The 23,066-nt window shown below is 32.5% G+C and overlaps 1 protein-coding gene across 1 annotated transcript in view; it reads right to left on the bottom strand.

Moving 5' to 3' along the window:
• Window positions 1–23,066, bottom strand: part of Cnbd1 (cyclic nucleotide binding domain containing 1) — a 376,001-nt gene that overhangs the window by 39,523 nt on the left and 313,412 nt on the right. The window contains exons 9-10 of the mRNA XM_005381753.1: window positions 11,519–11,628; window positions 9,852–10,002 (exon numbers count right to left, since the gene is read on the bottom strand). Coding sequence (XP_005381810.1) covers window positions 9,852–10,002; window positions 11,519–11,628 — 261 coding nt within the window. The remainder of the gene's footprint in view (window positions 1–9,851; window positions 10,003–11,518; window positions 11,629–23,066) is intronic.

The raw sequence follows: 23,066 nt of genomic DNA, 5'->3' as shown, positions 1-23,066 counted from the left end.
ATCAACAAAAATTGTCATTCTTTAAATGACCAAGAGAAGAGACCTTCTGCCTTCAAAGGTTCACATACTGTACTTTGGTTTGAATGCTGGGAAAACTTCATAAAATATGTAGGCCATGTCTCAGTCACTAAAGACTTTAGCAAACTTCCAAATTCCTTTTGGTTCTTCTTCCTCCATTTTGTTTTTCAAAGCTCTAGGCAAGGCGACTGCCCATTTTTCCATATACATTTTCTGCTCATTTATTGATAGTATGTTGTTCTGATCATTACTTCTGGAGCCTTTATTTATATTTTCCAACTAAATATTTATAATTAATTTTTGTGTCTCAGATTTGCCAGTTCAGTACATGCTTTTTCTTCATTCACCCACCTATCTGCTCTGCTTTTAAATTCTAGGTCAGTCCTCATTTCCTGGGCACTTCGATTCTAAGTCCTTACAGAGGTCATCTGTATATGCATTTATTAATGTGTTTAAATACTCTACTAGTTCTATATTTTTTCAAATAGGCCTCATTTTTCTGATTCTAAGAACAAATACAGGGTATTGTTACAGAGATGAAATAAACCTGTCAGAAAAAGCCATAGCACAACATAAAACACAGAAGACAAATATCTGTAGCAAAACACATTTGTGTCATTCCTTGACTTATTTGACTTTGTGATTCAATTTCCTAGTTGTTCAATCAATGTACAATTAAACAGTAAATTGTTGAATGTTTTTGGCAGCAACTACAGTTCCTCCTGCAAGAAATCACTGAATTTGTCAATATTTTTTGAGTAGAACTAAGACCTAAAATGAACAGTCATAGGACAATGGGTGAATTTCTTAAAATCATATCATAAAAGCATTAAAGAAGAAGTTCAGGGCTCTCAGTGGAGTATAATTCGATAGTTTAAACTAGAATTTAAGTTCAAATATAACTGTGAGAGCTTTTGCCTGATGGTATATAAGCAAAGATATTTTAAAAATAAGTAAACTTCTGTCCTGGATCTTTAATGCATTTCATTCTTTTCTTTGAAACTTTGAAATGTTTCTTTAAACAAGAATTCAAAACTAACAGTCTTGATTCACTACTGTGATGTAATATTCTAAGCAAAGAGAATCCATGTGAACTATACTAAATTTAAAGATTTAGTTGCAATGAAAAGTATACCTTCAGAAAAGATATATGTTATAAATTTTCTCACCAATTCACTGATAAGCTTGTTTACAAATAACTATAGGTCCATTTCTATGTAATCCTTTTTTTTTTGTCTTTTTGGGACAGGGTATCACTATGCAGTTTAGGCTGGGTGACATAACTTGAGCTCATTTTGTAGCCCAGGCTGGTCTCAAACTTGCAGTGATCCTCCTGTCTCAGCCCCATGAGTGCTGGGGTTATAGGTATGCACCACCATGCTCAGCTGATTTCTATTTACTCTTGAACAGCGATCTGACATAGTCTAACAGAGACTAATTTTAAGTATTAACATGTCTAACTTTTGTGTTTCTTTTTTATTTTTTGTTTTTTTTTTTTGTTTTTTTTTTTTGTCTTTTTGAGACAGGGTTTCACAACGTGGTTCAGGCTGGCCTTGAGTTCACTTTATAGCTTAGACTGGTCTCGAACTTGTGATGATCCTCCTACCTCAGCCTCCCAAGTGCTGGGAGTACAGGCGTGCACCACCATGCCCGGTTGGCTTTCTTTTTGAAATGTACTAACTTTTATTACTTTTTATGTTAATGTACTGCCCATTATACTATAGGAAATGTTTTATGTTAGTGGAAGTATGTAATTAAATTATGTTATTTTTAAAAAGACATCAGGAAATTGTAAAATCACACAAAATAATGCAAAGAAGAGCAGAACTGGTGTTTCTGCCATCTCTTATGCAGTACTGACAATATTCTTATATCACTGTTATTGAACTACTTTAAAATTTATTACCTATTTTACATTTTGGGTTTTATTTACTCTTTCATGGATCAGTGACATAACTGTACTGCTGATGTCTGTGGTTTGTTGAGAGAGCAGTTAATGATTAAAAGTTTTTTTTATATTTTGACCAATTTTTCATACTTATATCTGGTAATCTGAGCAATTTATGTGACAACAACAATTTGCAGTATAACAACCATTGGTGAATTCCTACAATCCTGTCTAGTGAAACTATGTATTGTCTCTAATGTTCTTTTAAATTATTATTTTCTTATTCCCTTTAAAGCTTTGATCAATCTTCTATTCTTACATCTGGTAATCTGAGCAACTTTGTTGAAGATGACAATATGCAATATAACAACTATTGTCAATCCCTATCATTTTGTTTGACACCCAGTATCATTTTGTAATGTCTTTGTGTTGTTTTGTTTGTATTTTGCTATTGTTCTTTTTTTTGTACTATTTTCTTTAGAATAAATTTTTTTTAAAAAAATTTAGATGTAGAAGTATGAGCATATATTTTCCATTCTGAAATGCCTATAAATTCTTTTGAATGAACAAGTTCTAAACGTTAAGAATGAAAGAATAATTATGAAAAGCATCTTAATTTCATATCCTATTTGGAAATTATTACTCTTTAACAAAAACCTTGCAGGGCCTACTTGCTAGTTGCTAAAGCAAACAGAGCAAACTCTTTGTTGTTTAATTCAACAACTGTTTGTCACTGACACAAAGTCAAGTTCAGGTGTTCCTAGCTGAGCTCTCCTTCTGGGAAGTTCGACCCAAGAAAAGAATTCCTGAGTCTAGGTTCCTACTCTCATGCAATTCTGTTACTTTGGAGTTCTACAACTCAAGACATTGAGCGAGATCATAGATTATATTTTCATGGTCAGGAAACAAATTCCTTCTATTCTATTAACCAGAGCCATGGAAACTAACTAACTGTAACCGAACTGCAAGTGAGGCTGGAGAATTTAGCCTTGCTTTGTATTCAGGAAAAGAAAAGGAAACTTGATCAGCTTCTAGACAGTCTCTGCTATACAAGATATGTCATTCTTACTATATCTCTTACCTTCCTTTTGAGGAAGTGAACACTGGCCATGTAAATTAAAATCATGAGGGATTATTTGTTTTACTCATTTATATTATTAGGATCATACAGTAACTATTTTTAAAGATACAATTTTTGTTACTTGTATATAACTGTACTAATAGAAGTTATTTGTAACAAATTTCTCAGAAGACACGTTTTCCTGAATTAAATGTTTTCCTAAAAAATTGAATAATTATCAGTATTTATCAACCGAGATTCTTTATCAGAAATACTACAACAAACTCTATGGCGTAGTATCAGACATATAGAAACACAGTATACAATTATAATTGTGAGGTATACAAAGTATCTTAGAAATATATATTATCTATAATTTTATATGATCTGTCATCTAAATTTCTTGCTTAAAATAAATCTCTGATTGAGGCGTCACAATTATAGTGTTGATGAATGAAAATCAGCAAATTTTAAGGATTAAACCTGAATTAGTTATTATTCTTAAAATGCTTCAGGTTCACACAAGCAAGAGATGTCTCATGAACTCTGCTCATAATAATGGCTTGAAACCAAAATACTGCTTGGCAGTATTTCATATTATATTACTTACAGGTAAGATCAACCATCTATTTCAATACCACCCACATGGTTCCTGGTTTCCCCTAAATCCACTGGGCTAATATCTCTATGATTCTGGGTCATTAGAACTATAACTAGTCATTAATCACCTGCAGAAAATCTAGAATTCATAGCTTTTTTCTTGCTAGGAAAATAAAAAACAGCATTTAAACCTCCACTGTGATTTTTACATAAACTATGTCTTAATTTATTACTGGAATAATTCTTCCATCCAGGTACTTGATACTATAATTTTTTACACTGTAATATATGTGCTGTAATAAAAATCTAATATAGGATAAATTTGCAATTATAATTAAAATTGAATAAATTAGTAAAAATGTAAGATAGAAAGAGTGAAGAAATAATCACATGCATTTACTGAGATAAAGGAAGCTACACACATTACAGTGAAGGTTGACATTATTCTTCCTGGGAACCTATAAAAAATTAGAAAGTATCATGGTTTCCACCATCTGTGTAAAGTTAGCATACCATTATAAAAACACAGATTAATGTGTTCTGGAAACTTAGTGAAAATTTACCATATGAATTGATTGAACATACTTAAACCTTTAAGAATTTAGCTGCATAAAATATTTCAGTAATCTTAGATATGTGAGATAAATAGACAATGAAAATGACCACATATTTGAAGACAAAAAAGTATAACATCAACAAAACACTACTACTGGATTGACTGATTTTCAATGTTATTATGTTTACAAAATTTTAGATTATTTTTCACCTATCATAATATCTACAACTTCACCTTGAAGACACTATAGGTCATGGCCCTAAACCAGAAAACCAACCCAGACCTTCTCAAGATGCTTAGAAATCAACAGAGCCGTGAATATACACTATAAAATATTTGTTCAGTGACAAAGCAGTCAAACTTCTAAATTTTTTTGGAAAACATCAGTCTTCATATTTAAAACTTCACTGAATAAAAAGAATAAACTGAGAGATAGTGACAAATATACACAATCCTAGTTAAATTACCAAGAGATCAAAACAAAAATCTCAAAGAGAGTAAGAGGAAGATGACTCATCTGCCAGGGATGCTCGTAATATTTATTAGCAGTAACTTCACACTGGAAATCATGGAGGCCAACAGGCAGTGGGATGACATGTTCAAGTACTGAGAGTAAAAAATAACTGGCAAGATTTCTATATCTAGCAAAACTATTCTTTAAAAGTGATACAGAAATATAGACATCCCCAGAAAAATTGACAGAGAACTTGTCCCCTATGGAGGTAATCGATTAAAAGTCGAAGTGCTTCTTACTGAAAAGAGAGCATGCAGTAATTTGACGTCACCAGAAAAAATAAAGAGGACCAGCAGAGGAATTTACATAGGTAACTATGAAAGACAATATCATGCACGTTTTAACTTTTTCAATCAGAGAAAATAAAACAAGCTACTCAAACAACATGTGGAGAGTAGAAGACTTTATCTAAGAAACCAATGCTCCATACTTTTACTTTAGGGTTTTTTAAAAACTATATCAATATATGATATCACAGTTGGAGGAAAAATGTGATTCCTTACTAAGAACATGTAAGCAATGAAGGCTACTATTTGACATTACTTAGTAAAATCTAGCCACACATTGTACATTTACAGGTAAAATGTAAGAAAATTAAATACTTATGTACAGGCAAAGGAAAGGAGGGTTATTAAGAATTAACCATTAAATTGTGAGTATAGCATACTCATTATAATATGCGCTCTGGAGGTAGACTGAGTTCATTCCCATTTCTTCCCTTAATAATTCTCTAGAATATTGAGAAACTCATTGAGAAAGGAAAAAAAAATTAAAATAGTGATAGGGGATATTTGATATATGCCACTCACAGCTAGGCTTCATAATTCTCCCGTTGGAGAATGTTCACAGAAACCAAAGCACAAACAGGATGTTTCTGTGACAAACATAAAATGAGATAAGCAGAGATGTCACAATTTTGTCTAAGAACAGACAAAAGAAAGGCCACCTTGGCATCTACAAAATGTCAAACACCCCAGTAAGTGGCTACTACTTCTTTATCAATTACAAACTTATTTCCATTTTGTTTTGCTCTTCTGTATATAAAATTTACTGACATATATAACTTGCTGACAATCTTCAATCTGGAATAAATGTCCACTGTTTCCAAAAATCATCTAGCCAAATCCTAAATATGGTAGATGATTCCTTCAAATGCCCTCTCACTGAGACAGTCTGCAGTTCCCCAGGGGGTGTGTTCCACACTGCACTAGCACCCAACTCAATCAACTATAGATCTGTCCCTCATGGTCTTTAGATGAGGGACACTGATATCATTTAGTTTTTCTATATCTCACTTTCTTAAGGCTGTTTTGGATATTTCTTGTGATAAAATATCTATAGCAGTGACGAAGCTTTTAGAGTTTTTGATGATAATAAACAGCCAATTCCAGGATATATCTCATAGGTTCACCACCACTGATCTATAGCTTTTAGAACAACCCTCGGTCTGTAGTGTGCAATAAAGTGGAAGAATCAGGTTAGAAGTGGAGGGAGTGTATATCATAACAAGGTCCTAATTTTTCAAAATAGATGTAATAAAAAAAAACAAATTTCCGTGTCCCTGTCCCACATATGTGCAAAAAGTTTGAGAGTGGAGATCATTAGAGAATTTGTGATGAGGATTTCTTTAAAAAATTATAAGCTTTGCCATTTAGCCCTAAGAGACTGTGAAGAGAAATAATCTTTTAGCTATTTCAACTGGCATAGACCTTCAAACAAGACTTCCTGTAAAGTTTCATATACATTTCAGAGGTTAAAAGCCACAGTACAATATAACCTGACATTATTGTCTTTGACAAGTCTCAAGGTAAGCTGGCTGACAAACAGGCTACACAAACAGCTGCTGTGGAAATACCTGTGATCTTAAAGTTTTCCAGGGGAAAGTATGTGGGAGTGTTTTGAAGTGTATACTTGTGTATGTAGACCAGAGGCATGGATAGAGGACAGCTAGAATTGAGTCCCAGTGGAGTTACCCCAAAGATGGGGCAACATGACAATGAAGGAGCCCGAGCAGAGAAAAACTGCAGTTATACCAGATTCTTAGGAAGGAAAAGTTTTGACACAAAAAATTACAGACAAATGTCCCTTTCCAGTATTAAAGGATTTCTCAAAATCTTTGAAGATGTTCACTAGGGAAGGGAAGCTTGGAACAACTGTCAAATGCAGGAAGCAATCAAGTACTTCATAACTGAAATAGTCAGTTAAGATCACCCTCATCCCTTTTTGCCATCCCCTTCTCCAAACTTCCTACCTTGCCCGATAACAAAGAAACCTAAAACCATGGGAAGAATATTGGAGAACAGAGTTGAGAATCAAGGGTGTTTACCACGCTTTCCTGGTACCAACAGCTGGCCTCCAGCACTACGGTAATAGTAGGCTAAGGCGGCTTCTCTGCCCTTCAGCTCATGGTCTTGTGATTATGCTACGTTATGTAGCAGGAGTGCTCTGCAAGCACAGTTAAGGATTCTAATCAGCTGGCATAAGAATAGAGAGATTATCTGGGTATTTTAGATTTAACCACAGAAATTCTTTTTTTTTAAATTTATTTTAAAGGGAAAACAAAATAAAAAACAGCAAAGATAAAAACAACACAAAAACAATCCAGAATTTCAAAACAACCACATGAATTCTTAAAGCAAAGAGCTTTCTTCAGCTGGTAGAAAAGAGGAAGTCAGAGTCAAAATGCAAGGTAAATTCAGCAGAAGAGACATTTTCATTGCTGAGATTGAGAGGACCATAGTGGTGGAGCAGCTGGTCGTACCCTAGAGTGAACCTGAGCTGACAGCAGCAAGAAAGTAAGGTTCTCAATTCTTTAGGCTACTAGGAACTAAAAATTTCCAACTTGAATGAGTTTAGAAGTGAAATCCTCTCCAGTCTCCGTATTAGAATCCTGCCTGATAACACTTTGATTTAATGTGTGTGAACCTAAGAACATAACACAGTCAAATGCTCCGGACATCTGACCTACAAAATGGTAAGAAAATAAATGAGTGTTTATTAAGTTGCTTAAGTTATGAAATTTGTGATATAGCAGGTGAAAAATAATATGACATGTAGCAGGTCCATCACCCTTAAATGAAGTTGAGGTACATCTGCCCAGATTAGATTTAATAACATCTCAGTTGGCAACTAAAAATTACATAGCACATTATGTAGCTTAAAGAGAAAGATCCTAAAGTCATCACACTTAGTTTCCAAAAGACTGAGACTAACAACAACTATCAAAGTGTATGGAAAACAAGAAAATTCCATTGTGAATACTTTCTGTAAGTTGTCCAGAGTACTAATTACTTGGATATCCAATAAGTTCTTGTGGCATTCACAAACTCGGACTGATGTTAGTCTTAAAATATTTCTATGCTAGAAAAACAAAATTATTGATCTTAAATCTTTTAATCTAAATATATGAAAGCAGTAAGATTATTTTCAAAATAAAGCAAAAAACAGCCCTACTGACAAGTGGATCCTACTGTTGAAAACAATATACCAATGCAAATGTAAGACTTTTGAATAGGTGAATATAAAATTTATCTACTATTTCTGTTTAGTATTTAAAAGAGTATTATATTTTATTTTTTACCTTGGAAATGCATTTTTTTACATCAAAAATCTTACCACAAAAGAAAAATGACACAAAAAACCAAAAGGCAAAACACATATCCTACAGCCAACTGATCAAAAGTTAAAACTGTTTTGATTAACATTGTTAACAAGAAGAAACCTGTATAAAACTTGTCTCATCAATAGGAACAATTGTTGAGGTGTTGAGAAGGAGGCATTTAAAAAGAATATATTCATTGCCCCTGAAATGGCAGATCTCTCTATGGTAAAAAAACACAGATATATGTATTATATATATATGTACATACATATATACTTTTGATCAAGTGAATCGTTCTGATAAAGGTCTTGAGACATTCCTACTATTTAAATACAAAAACTTTCAGATATTGTAGCTTGTAGCAATGTCAGCTTGGGATTGGGATTGTTCTTTTGGAAAAGACAAGCTAAATTTATTAAATAAACCCTATTTTTAATTGGGCATAGTTGAATGAGATATAATAAATAATAACAGTAAATTCATTTTTATATAAAAAGAAATGTTTTTCATTACAAAAGCAATATGCTTTCTTTACTAGTGACATAATTACCTCCAATTGCTTCTGAACCTCAGCAGAACACTGGATAATATGATGCGTAAAATGTTGACTTATGTAAAAGAGTCTAAACCAACTAACATAATAATTAGTATTGAAAAAGAAAGACATGGCCTATATCCAGTGAGAACATTATAATTTTAATTAGTTGTTCAGGATTATTTTTGAGGGATATTTGCTTTGGAAGGAAGTGTATTTAAATGTCAGAGAAGGAAAAAATTAAAAATATTTTAAATTTATTACTTTTAAAAGTTGATATATGAATTTAAATTATTCTTCCCATTTTGAGCCAGAGTTAAGCAAGTATGGGATGTGCATTTTCCACAAGATGTAAAAGTGTTTGAAATTCAGAAGAAGAGCAAATCATACATAGATAACATGACCACCTTTTTAAACCTCTCACTCATCATAATTTCCACAATTTTTCCTCTTCCACCTTTATCCCATGCTTAACATTCTTCAGTTATATTATACATAGAAAACTTTAAATATTTTACTACTTAACTACTACTCATTTTCCCTCATACTACATTGCATATTTTATTTTAGTATTTTTACTATTTCCAGGATCAAACATCAGTGGCTATATACTTATTCTTTTGTTGCTAGTAGAGCTCTAAAATTTTTGAAAAAGCCTTAAATACTGAAATCTATGGATTTTTATATACACTTGAGTTTCACTGTACCTTGAGTATAGTACATTGAGTATAGTACAAATATAGTACATTTGACCTAAGCCAAAAGAAAAAGGCAATAACCTTAAACATGAAAACTCAAAGATGTCCAACACCAGAAGAGGTTGCTGTTTTTAATGGTAAATTGGAGAAATTTTAGTAATTGCAAGTCAAAATCTTTTTAAATACTTCTAATATATACCAAAAATAGCATAATTCAATGAGAATGTTATATGAAGTGGAAACATATATTTTTCTATATGCTATTTCTGTAAGTAACATACACTCACCTGAGTGTGTCAAGTTGTCATAAAACACTTGCATTCTTTTTAAATCTCACCCAATAAAATGATGTAAGAGTTAAACAATAGTTTATGTATTTACCAAATAAATCTTTGTCTTCAATTATTGCCATTTCAACATCGTTACCAGCAATGATTGTACATGAGAAGGGAACTTGAAGAAGAACACTAATCTCACCAAAAGACTCCTTCTCCTTAAGTTTACCCATGTAAACAAGTTTTCGAGTCTTTTTCTGCAAAAGATACACATAATTGATGAATAATGGAAGTTCCTGTACAAACTGAATAAGTATTGTTACAGTAATACATTCAATTATTCATAAATCACTAAAGTAAATTCAAAATTTCACTCAACTCACAGAGGCCATTTACGTGCATATGTGTTTGTCTTGGAACAACAATAAACTCAGGGAAACCTCCGCATATTTAAGGTAACAACATTAGGACCCTCCAGAAAATTGCCTAACGGAGTTTCGCTATGGCTTTCTCTAGGGGAAAAAATTGAGTTCCAGATTTTCATTTTTAGAAAATCCAATCAGTACTGAAATGAGGATAATTCTGGTGAGCAGTAAGACATTAAAAAAAAGAATGCGGTCTTCGAGATAGGAATGTGATAGGAACTTGGAGAGGCAGAATCCACCAAATATCATGGAATCAAAGCCATTTCTGTAAATGGCAAACCTTTACACTGTACAGCAGTAGTACAGAAGAATTTAAGTCAGTTTGCATGTTTATTTGAATTCCACTGAAAACTGTCCAGTAAAGATTAATTTTAATTTTTCTATCACTGTACAGCAGGTTTTGTTTGACTGAAAAAATAGGATCATATAAAATATACTCTTGAACTGACATTTTACCCAGCTTAATAAGGTTGAGCATATCCATATTCTTGCATGTATCATTAGTTCTTTTACTGCTGTGTGGGATTCCAGTGTGTAAATAGATGACAATGTCTCAGTCTGTTCAATATTTAAAGGCCAGGGATATAGCTCAGTGGCACAGCACCTGCCTGACAAGCACAAGGTCCTGAGTTCGATTTTGGGTACCAAATAATAAAATTCAAGAGACATTTGGATTACTTCCAGTTTTGGGTTTATAAGGATTTATGTAAGTCTTTCTCTGGATATGTATTTTATTTTTTATTGTTGGTGTACGTTTGCACTAATTATAATTGCATTCATTGTGAATAGTGGGTACATGTGCATAACTCATCTTCACAATTTTTTTAATCCTCTTCCCCCTGCCCTCCTTCCACCTTTGGGTCCTTTTCCCTTTTGCAAAATATCTGTCTCCCTGTTTGCTCTTATCTTTGATTTTTCTCTAAAATGCGTTTATAGATTTCTCATGTAAGAGAAGTCATGTAATAACATTTTCATTTTTTGAGTAAATATCTACAGTGGAATTTCTGGGTGATATGTTAAAGCATATCTTAGCCAATCTGTTATGCTTACACTCCTACTGAGTTATGATTTTAAATTTTCCTTCTCTATAAATATGAATATTAAGCATCAATTAACCTACTTATTGGTTATTTGTGTATTTTATAACAATATATCTCAAAACTTACATTCCTGTATCTTATAACTCAATATAAAGAAAAAGAAACCTAAGCAAAAAATGGTGAAAAAATGCACTGAACTTTCACAAAAAAACCCAAAACTATTGCTCAATATGTATCAGAAAAGATATTTAGGATTTCTTATTTATTAGTGGATGATTATTAAGAAAAGACACAAATTTAAAACTTACCACTTTATTTGATGGTAGTTTCACAAGTCCTATAATAGTTCTATAAATTTTACAGTATCCATAATTAATATAAGCCACAAAGGAAATGATATTTCCACTTTCCACTATCACTAAAATAAAAAGAGAGAAAGATCATCATTTCACAATTTTTCTCTTTCAGAAATTGTTTTAGGTATTTTGACAGTAAATGTTAGCATACTTCCATAATGATTCTTACTAAATTTCTTAATACATGCTAGCTTGTAGACAATACTTACTTGGTATAAAATTTTAAAAAATTAATTCCAGTATTGATGTTTGTAACTTGAAACATAAATAAACATTCACAAGATTTATGCTAGTAACTGGGAGGGGAGAAGAAAGAGAATATGAGAGAAGTCTTCACTGGTAGTATTATAACTGATTTGTGTGGTACGAATACTTCTACCACAGCTTATTGCAAATGGCCCACAGTTTAACAACTGGCTCCCTGAATATCTAACAAATAGCTCTCTAGCATCTGTTCCTTGAACCAATACCTGCACCCTACCGAATACAGTAATGGTTACAAGCAAATATTTTGAAAGCATGATGACCTGATTTGAAGCCTACTGGGCCATTTTCTATGTAATCATTGATAAACTGCATAACGCTTCTGAGCTTTATTTTCACCTTTAAAATAAAATATTGGGAGTATCTTTTCTATAACCGATATGTGCAAACTAAATGCATATAAAGTACTTTTTATGGTGTCTGACACATAATATTATATGATGAATCATGTTATTAGTAGCATTATTATTTCAAACCTCTAAGCCCACTTTATTATAAAAATACACTCAAAGTTGAACTGTATTATAATTTCATAACTATCAGTATATCAAGCAAAGTGAAAATCATTAATCTACATAGCACCTCAAATCATCAACAAAATTAAACTGAGATACTTAAATCAATTGGACACATTCAAGTTAAAATTAGTATTACAAAGTAATTTCTAGCTTTGTTTATGCTGAATATATCAATTTTGCAGAAACCACAAACACATCAGTGATAACCTATATATATAGGCATAAATGTATACTGGTAAAACAGCCTAAATTTAATAACAGATAACAAAAATATCAGCACACTTTAAAAAGTAGGAAAATGTGCATATTTATGTTACACTTTTGGCCAATAAAAGGTATTTTTAGGGCAAATCCCCTAAACTTTGGGGCCAAATGTTTATTTCCCTTTTAAATGACAATTATTGTCCTATCGAAGTTATTTTTGATTCAGATAAGGCCCACCAGAGAAACATAGAAGGAAACAGCCAAAAATCTTGCAGTAACTCTGAGTGACTCTTTGTATGTAATCTAGCATAAATCTTGTTTATTATCATAAATTCTTTGCCCAGGCAGACATTCTCACTGAACTACATTTTATTTTGTCTTTAATTTTGAGAAAGGATGTCACAAAGTTGCCCAGGCTAGACTCCAAGTTACCATCCTCCAGCCTCAGCCCAGACTGCTGGCATGACAGGCTTGAGCCACCCTCCTCGCTCCACACAATACTTTTGAACATGCAGAGCACAACTTTGAAACAAGCATAACCAGGAATGTGCTGACCTCTACATGTGATGAGGAGTCTTGTCTATATAAATACATATGAGTTTCATCAGTAAGAGCCCCTTGCTTTATTTGTCCAGATAATGCTTTGAGAATTAGAACCAGTGCACTCTTTGCAATAATAAACCTTTCTTTATTCTTTCACCTCTTAGTAGAGATTATCAGCTTTGCACATAAAAAACACCTCTTCCCAGTTACCAAATCGCACCAATTACCTGCAAACTCCTCCCCCATTGTTATTTCTCATTTTACCCATTCAGCCTCTGATCAAGCTTTACATTTCTAAGAACTTATACCAGCGATGTCATCAAGGTGTCATCTGCATACCCTTTCCTCCTAAGTTGCAAAAAAATAAAAACCCACATAGATCTATGGATTAAAGCACAATTTTATATAAAAAGACTTAATCAAAAATTACAAAGATGAAATTCTATTGCAAGGTCATTCTCATTTATGTAAATGAAATACATTTGAAGTTTTAAATTTGGCTTTGAGCCTTTAATGAGAAAACAACAAAGATGCACTGTGGAGCTCAAGAACACTGTGTTTGGTGTCTTTGGGTCAAAGTTTGGAGCTAAATGTAACAGAATGACAGAACAGCCATCCACAAATATGCACAGGATGACAAAAATCAAGCTGGTATCTGCCAGAGGTCTCTGTTTCCTCATCATTAAGCCGCGTGTTGGGGATCACATGGCTCATGGGGAGCAGATGTCCAGGTGGCCTCCTGCACTTCCACCTCCAGCAGCACAGGGTGCATCTTCAGAAAGTGGTGGCATGCTTATGTCCCTCAGTCAGCTCTGAGGGCACCTTCAGGTGTAGGCTGACTACCGAAACTCTGCCCACTCCACTTGGGCGATCTTCTGTGCCATGAAGTCCGGGCTGAACTCCACAGGGTTGACCAGCACCTCGGTGGGAAGCCAAGAAGTTTCACCCCATAAACAAGAGCTTAGAGGATTGTGGAAGACCAGTTTCATGTCACCATACATCATCTCACCAAGTAAACTGAACATGTATTTGACATTAAATTTTAAAGCGATTCATCAAAACTCAGACTCATACACTAAAACTTGTAAGTCATGGGCCATTATGCAAAGAATAAATGAAAAGGAAAAGAAAATCAGGAGAATTCACAGAAACTGTACATCATGCTTTTTTTTTTCACAATTTATCATATATCAGGAAATAGTCACAAGTCTTAAAATCTTTCTATTTTCAATTTTCAGGTTAGTTAGAGAAAGTCAGAAGAGAATTTCCTTCTGGCTAAAAACATTGGCACAGAGACAGTTGAAGTTCCAGGTTAATGAAAACTAGTGATTAGGAAGATTGTGAAGGAAAACATCCTCTTAATTAAAAAGAACTCCAGCCCATTAGTGTAATACACCCAAACACAGTTTTGGAGGAGAAGCTTATCAGAGCATGAGCAATGCCAAGGCAGCTTCCATTGGGACACACATTAGCTGAATGGATACTGGTGTTCAGAAAGTTAGACTAGAAGAAAAAGAATAGCACTATTACTTGGTGAACTTACCTTTGAAGTTGGGGAACTTTTCAAAAATGTTTTCCTTATAAATCTATTTAGTGTTCTTAAACTTTTGTTAAGAAAAAACTTGATTAAAAAGGCATTTACTAAATGACTCCATACTATTATTTTCATTTACTAAATACCTCCATACTATTATTAATATAGAATGGATACTGGTAGTTTAATCAACATTATAAACTACCTCTAATTTTTAAAAATGTATACATATATGATAATAAATACTTTTTTAGAGCTGAGTATGTGGTCAGATGTCATTTATAATTAAGAAGCTTAATAGAGACAAATTCTGAAATAGAAGTGCATATGATTATAATCAAGCAACAATGATCAAACTTTTAATTTTGCAATGACACTATCTGAACTGTCTTATCACAATAAGTCATTCTTCTAAAGAATGAACACAATATGCAAAATATCCTAAAGTTTATCAGTTTTGAATATTCCTGAGGGACTCCCAATTCAGGAATTTGCTAAAATAATACATTCATAGAATTATTTCATGGAAATTATCAGAATATGATTGGCTATTCTCTGTGAAACAGGGCAGATAAAGAGAGGCTGGATTTAAAGCCTGACACCTCACACTATTGTGCCTATATTTGCTTCATGTTCCCCTTGCTGACATCCAGGATAGGACAAATACTGTTGCTATGAAGCCAATCACAGATCGAGGCAGAGAGGCTTATCCTGATTGGATGTCTAGCTTGATAACCAGCAATGCCATAGCTTTTCCCCATCTCCCTCACTTCCACAGTGTACTCTACCGTGACTACCCCTCCATGTTCTACAGTTTATACCCGCTGGCAAATTCCTTACCCAATTCTGCCTTTTTTTGTGTTTTTTAAGCATTTAACTACTTTTTAATTTATTTATTGTGTTTATTATGTTCTACATCTTCTGACAGCATGCAAACTCTATCAAAATGTTCTTTCCTTTTGTCTTATGTTCACTTTTATATCAAAATATTAGCCATTCAACAAATATTTATTGAAAGAAGGCCAGCTTTCAATTTAAAGAAGTTGCACGAACACAAGAGAAAGTTTTTTCTAGATTTTTCTCAAGCCCTTCCCTGGGTAGGCCAACTAAAAATTCTGATAAAAATATTACTGCACAGGAACCTAAATAACCTCCATTAATATAAAGATTATATGCCATAACATGAGCTAAGATTAGTAATAAATAGGACAGGGGGACTGGAGGAGGAGGGACAGAGGAAGAGGAAACAGGGAGAGGATTAGGAAAAAGAAACAAGCTGTGGTATGTACTGTAACCACTCCCCAAGAAGACTGTGACTGCATGAACTGCAAACATGTACTAATAAATACAAATTTAAAACTTTTTAAAAAATATACAAGGTGCTATAAAAGTAAAAACTTTCTCCAAACCAAGAACCAAAATAAAGCACACAGCCATGAGGCCTGAGCTCCTGGCAAAGTGTACAGTAAAGATCAAATTCTACTACAGAACACTCTGTCTCCCTCTGCCCAGGGCAATATTCCCTTTGTGTGACTTGTAAAAGGCACCTCACAGAGTCCTGGAGACACTTTCCTCTCCAGTCGTTGTACTGAATGGAAAGGAAAAAGGAGAGAAAACCATGAATATTCTTAAACATAAGCTCCTGCTATGGGAGTTAGAATCCACATCACTCATAATGCAACTCTTTTAATTAAATATTTATTTTCAAATTATACAGGGTTTTAGTGACTCTAAAAGTTTAGTAAAAAGGAAAACAAAGTCCTTATGAATAAAAGAACTTTCATTACTAGGTTCAAATAATTTCAGCGGATAGGAAAATATGATTTTAGGAAGTATGAACTCACCATAAAATGTATACTACCAAATATGTTTGTTAAGCAGCATGATTAATAAGTCATCAGACGTAAACACATACACACAATATATGTAAACATGCTACTATATATTTGCATGTGTGCATATATATGTAATAAAGCAGGTATCAGAATTATGAAATATAAAATAAAACTGTAATTATGAAAGAAAAAGACTCAAAATTGATCAGTTTTATTACTAAAACTAACTAGAAAACTTTTAGAAAAATGCAGTCAATCTCCATCAAACTATGACCAACCTGCATGCAATATTAAACTGAAAAGTAATGCTATGTTTTCAAATTTATTAACAAAATTATTTTAAGCATTACATGATTTTTAAAAAAAGTCATAATCAGGGTTACAACATGTGAAGTAGATCAGTGAATTTTTGTTTCATGGTATCATACACTTGAATGTGCAATTGAACCAAAATTTAAATGTGAAAACGTCATCTCTTAGTGAAATCTATTGGTTACCTTCAACTGTTATTTATCTTCAAAATTATGTTAAACCCTAGACTTATGTGATTAAATTGATATTAGTCTCCTCCGTTTTGAATTCTCTACTTTTTCTGCAGATAGAAGAGATAAATAGAGGAGTATTCAAAACCAGAGATTCCTGTATTCTTTCCTTTAAATGCCCTTTTCATTTTATTCTATTTTTGGAGGACTAATGTTCAAAGATTTGCTATACTATGCTGTACCTGATAATACTGCTCTTATTACTTTGGCTTTTGAGAGTCTGATATTTCTAGAATTATGTATTTGATTTTCTACTTTTTCATTTAAACTCTGAGCATTGCTTTGCAATACTAGCTTTAATTTCCATTGTGCTAGATGACTACTTTAGTAAATATCTGAAATGCATTTACCTGTGTCTGCCACAGAGTAAATGCTATATCTGAGTTTGCTCTTACCAACCTGAGTTTTAATTCTCTGGCTTTCTAAATATTTCAACCATACCTGGAATCTTAATAAAAAATTCCTAAAGGAAAGAAAGTGCCATAAGAGTCAGTATAAACTCAAAACAAAAAGCAGACCTCTGAATACCACAATCTATGGAACTGGCAGATAAAGGACATAAATGCTTTGATATGAAATAGTAAATGATCAAAAGGTACTTTCTGGAAGAAGTTGTATATGGTAGAAACCTTTTTATGAGATTAGGAGTATTTGTCAGTTGTATCAATTGATTTTGGTATTTTATGGTTTTTTTTTGTTTTTTGTTTTTTGTTTTTAGGTCACTTTTGGTTTTTCTCTGGTACTGGGAACCGAACCCACAACCTTGTGCTTGCCAGGCAGGCGCTTTGCCGCTGAGCTAAATCCCCAGCCCTGAGCTAAATCCCCACCCCGATTTTGTTATTTTGATCATGACATTTGGTTTTTTTCTAATTCATACTTCTCTTACTTTTAACATTTTTTTATTTTCTAGAAATATACACTTCCACCTGGTTTTTCAGTTCACTAAAATAGACTAATTTATAACACTGTAACACTTTATTCTTGTCTTTATTTTGCTTTTACTTTATTCATTAACCTGCATTTTTTTTCCCAGATAATCTTTTCCAAACCTGTATTTTGTTTTCACAAATAGCTCTAATCTTTTGTGCAGTTGTTGGTGTCTAGTTCACTGATCTCTGCCCTTATTTTTGTTTAATTTTCCTTCCTTGGGTTTATTTTCTGTTTTTTTTTCTTGTTTGTTTGTTTGTTTGTTTGTTTTTTTCCAAATCTCTGCTTCCAAATAACTACTTCATTCATTTTTTAATCATTTTTAAATTTTCAGATAAACATTTAATACAGTACAATACAATATTCTATCTACTGCTCTAGCTATATCCTATATGTTGTGAAATGTGATGATTCTACTACGTTTTGAGAGTTTTTCTTAATTTGTTATGTAATCATAGATTCATAGTAATATATTCTTTTCTAAATATTTGTGACTGTACTTTCACCATTCTTTAAACTCAAATCTAAAAATTTCATTTGTTTACTTGTGGACCTGTTCAACCATTATACCCAATATATTTTTGTAAATATTTCCTATATAATAAGTGATTGGGACAGAAGTCTACTAATACAGATATCTTCATGTATTTAATAACTTGAAATTTAAAATTTATTTTGTTCAATTTCTAGTTTTACTCAGTTTTTTTTTCAACTGATGTATTAGCTCAAACAGAATTGTATGTAAATCCTGAAATACAATGATCATGATATTTATTTCACCCTAAAATTTCTTACTTCTTTCTTTATACAGTTTGTAATGTTTAGCATGTATAAACTTCTGATTGTAACACTCATGCTTTCATATCTTTTGCCAATATCTAACGGTTTGTTTTTCACAAAGATACTTTCTTTTCATTGAATTGTATTTTGTGCATATTTGAAATTGTCTCATCAACTTACATACTATAGCTAAAATAAATGCATCATGATATTAATGTTCAGAAGCATAATATCCTTTGCTAATTTTTAGTTTCTCTTTTTTTTACACTTGTCAAAATTTCTTAATTAACTTTCCACTTTACTATGTATGGAAAATATCATTATTTTGAAAAAGGATTATATAGGACAAAAGTACCATAATTTAGGAAAATATAAACATTTTTTTAAAACTTTATTTGTTAAAAGGTAACATTGGAATTTATGTTTTGTTTGTTTGTTTGTTGTTTTGTTTTGTTTTTTTCCAGTACCAGGAATCAAACTCACGACCTTGCCCTTGCCAGGCAGGATCTGTGCCGTTGAGCTAAATCACCAGGCCCCTGGAATTTAAAAATATATTGCAATAATTTCTTTCCAAGACATTTTCAGAGAGGTACAAAATTTTCTAAAAATTAAATTGTTCGTATGATATTCTGATGTTAGATTTTGATATTCAAACCTAGAAAATGGAATACAATTATTCTTTTAATTAGAATGTCCTTGATATTTAATGAAGAGTAGAATTATTGGGTTATGTGTTTAACATTTATATGTTTTTATAAATTTTTGTCACATATACTATACACAATACTGAGTTTTTTCTCTTTTTTCATTCATTTACTGCATTGTATGGATTATGATTATTCTCTATCATTATGTATTTCAAAAACGTTATCTTCCATTTTCTCACAAATGATTTTACTCATTTATAACTTCTATGGTTTGTGGTCAAAAATATTAAAATTGTCAGATGTAAGAATGCAAGATTGGTCAAACAATTAAAGAGAATGAAAAGTAATAAAAAAACATTAGAAATGGTACAGACCTTCACTAAAGGTAATGATATGTAATATAACAACCGTTGTGAATTTCTATCATCTTGTTTTGAAAGTCTGTACCATTTTTATTGTTTTAGTGTTATTTGGTTTTTGTCTTTGTTTTATTTTGTGTTTTTTGTCTTTAAAATAAAAAAATTAAAATTCTCTTCATAAGTTCAAATGCAAGAATGTCGCCCCCTATAATGTTTTGTTTCAATACATTTGTAGGATTTTTAAAGTTAAAATTTCCTATAATTTATTATTTGAATGATGCTGAAGTAAGAATTTAACTTAAATGGTTAAAATCCCAAAACAGTTGTTGTTAATTCAGCCTGATACTATTGACTTGAAATGTCTTTTCTATTCTGTATATAAATTAATAAATAGCTGGGGTGGACTCACTTTACTACGATCTTGTGATTTCCCAATCTTAATTACTTTATCAACAGAATGTTTTGACAATGGTAGGAAAACTCCAACAATGAAATTTTTTCAACGTTTTTGGAACTTACTCTGTAGCGTGTTTTCTTCTAACCAAAACTGTGATGCTAAAAATCTGTTGTGTCTCTTTAGACCAATTATTTATTTCTCTACTCTGCTGCAGGATGCCCATCTTCATGGAATTCATCAACCATGACCCCGTTTCTTTTGATATCTCTTTAGATTTGACAGTGGGAGGAGACTATAGAAGATTTCAGTTGCTGATTCCTCTATCTATCTGCCAGGACTACTACTTTCTGGCAGAGACAGAATCCCTGTACCCACGACTCCCACTGCTACAGGAAACACATGTAGACAGTTTGACAATTCCTCACTCCTTCCTTCCCTTTCAGATCTAGATGCTATAGTGGTTCAATTATTTTTTCTTATATGAGTTATGATTTGTTGATGCTATAAGATCACTGGTTCTGACTGATGTAGTAGAGGAAAAACTGAGGAAATAACTGCCATTTAACCTAAAATCAATTGCATTCAGGATGATAAATCAGAATAAAACAAGTTGAAACATTGCTTTACTCAAGATATTTACTCCGTAGGAAGAAGGTAGTACTGTGTTAAAATGGGTTAAATCTTTGATCCATGGAGGACTTCCTGCTTTGCAAGAAGAGTAGATCACTATGGTGACATTGAGAAATGATTGACAAGATATTAAGGAACAAGGAACACATTTCAAGCACAAAAGAAATTATATGCTTACCATGTTCCACATATAGTCCCAAATCATTAGTATTAGCCTTTTTGTATTAATATAGTGAATTTAAATACATATAAATGGGCAAGAAGTTAAACAGGTATATGTTGCCCTATGTTAGGGCAAGTGAACATTAATGTTTAGCCTGAAATTTTAAATCAAAGTTTTATTTTCAATTGAAAAGGCAAAATGATCTTGCTTCACAGAATTCCTTAGAGGAACTAATGAAAGAGAGCAAATAAAAACATAATATAGCTTAATTTACAAGTATCTCAGCTTTAAATAACTAGTGCTAAATGAATAGAAGAAAATTATTCTCACATTTATATCAAGTTTTAAAGATTTCAGTGCTGATAATCACAGATTTTAGTCAGAAATAATGGTTAATCATAATAATTGTTTAATACTTATACACTGATTAGTTATTTCAATTTAGTTCTGCCTAATCATTCCTAATAAGCCACATTATTTAGAGGTGAATGCACAACATATTAAATAATCTGGCCCAAAGACTACACAGGTTGTTTGATACACTCACACATTTGAACCTAGTATATGTGATGATTAAATTTACCCATTATTTGATAAAATTACTTACCCAGTTAATTTCTCAATAATTAATTTTAATTCAAGATATATTCTACTTCTTATATATTAAAGTAATCTGGAACAGTGTAAGTAACCATTTAAAAGAAATGAATTAGTGTATATATATTTATCACTTAAACTCATATTAATCAGTCTATAGTCATGTAAAACCACATTTAAGCACATACACTAATGATCCAACTTTATGTCTGTCCACAGTATTCCTCTGGAAAAAAATTAGTCTTAAATTTTAAATTTTTTTCAAAACAATCTTATAATTATATGGTTAAGTTTGTATAGGTCAGGATTCTCCATACAGACAGAAATAAGACTAGCTAGCTAGCTAGATACCTAGATAGATAGATAGATAGATAGATAGATAGATAGATAGATAGATAGATGATAGAAAGATAGATACACGATGGATGCATGGATAGATAGAGCATTTAATAGGAGAAAATAGCTCAAAATTACTGAAGTTAAGTACCACACAAGACATATTCAGGCTGGAGACTGGTATGTCAATAGCATGAATCAGTCCAAGTCCAAGGGCCTCAGAATCAGGGAAGGAAAGGTCATAAACCTGCAAATAAGGAGTCACGGAGTCAAAAGTCCAAGAGGCTTTGAGTTGTGATTTTGAAAGGCAAAATAAGAAGAATGCATCCCAGCTTTGGAAGATACAATGTTACATTGGCTTTTGTGTTCTCTTGTGACACCAGCTAACTGAACTATGCCTGCTCACAATGAGAGCGAATCTTCCCAACCAAGTGCACTGACTCACAGGCTCATCTCCAACAGAAATCCTATCACAAATGCACCTCAAAATCATGCTTTTCCAGAGCTCAAGGCATTCCTTAAGTCAGTCAGGTCGGCAGCCAAAATTAACCATCACAAGTTCATAACTGGCCAACTTGGCAACCACATACACCTTCTAAAATAAAAGCACTGCACAAAAATAGCACCATTTAATATGATGCAAATATCATGTGCAACAGAAAATGCCCTCACTCCTCCTCAGACAGGGAGTTTCAATGACGTTTACTCCTCTCTTGATATCTCATGGCTTAAATACAGATGCAAACTTAAAATATTTAAAAATTGATAGAAAGTTTATAAATCATTTTTATATAATGAAAGAATGACATGAATGGAAACAAAGATATCTGTTTAATATGTGTATATGCACAAACATATTCTTCATAAAATAGGAAATCTCTCTTGAAAATTAAACCGCCGCCTGAGACTGTATTTCCCAACTTGTGCTTATAACTACTATGATTCAAATCATCTTCAAGAACCTCATTTTCTGAATATATAAGACTTTGGGGGGCAATTTTAAATCTAAACCATAATACATAGCAATCGAAGGGAAAGCTCTTCGGGATCTTTATTCTAGGCATATTCTCTGAAGCTATTTTACCTTCAGGCCCCTCAAAATGCCAAGCAACTTTTGCTGGGGAGTCCATGTCTTCTTACTATCAAACTTCACAGCTATCTCTCAAGTTTTCTTGCCTGAATTTTAATCCTTTCTTAATCTAATTAGTGCTCACAAGCTGCTGT

The sequence above is a fragment of the Chinchilla lanigera genome, unplaced genomic scaffold (genome assembly GCF_000276665.1).
Source record: "Chinchilla lanigera isolate Chin_1 unplaced genomic scaffold, ChiLan1.0 scaffold00016, whole genome shotgun sequence".
Taxonomy (NCBI): Eukaryota; Metazoa; Chordata; class Mammalia; order Rodentia; family Chinchillidae; genus Chinchilla; species Chinchilla lanigera.
Note: the sequence above shows the minus strand (reverse complement) of the source record. Positions and strands in the feature narration are given on the sequence as shown.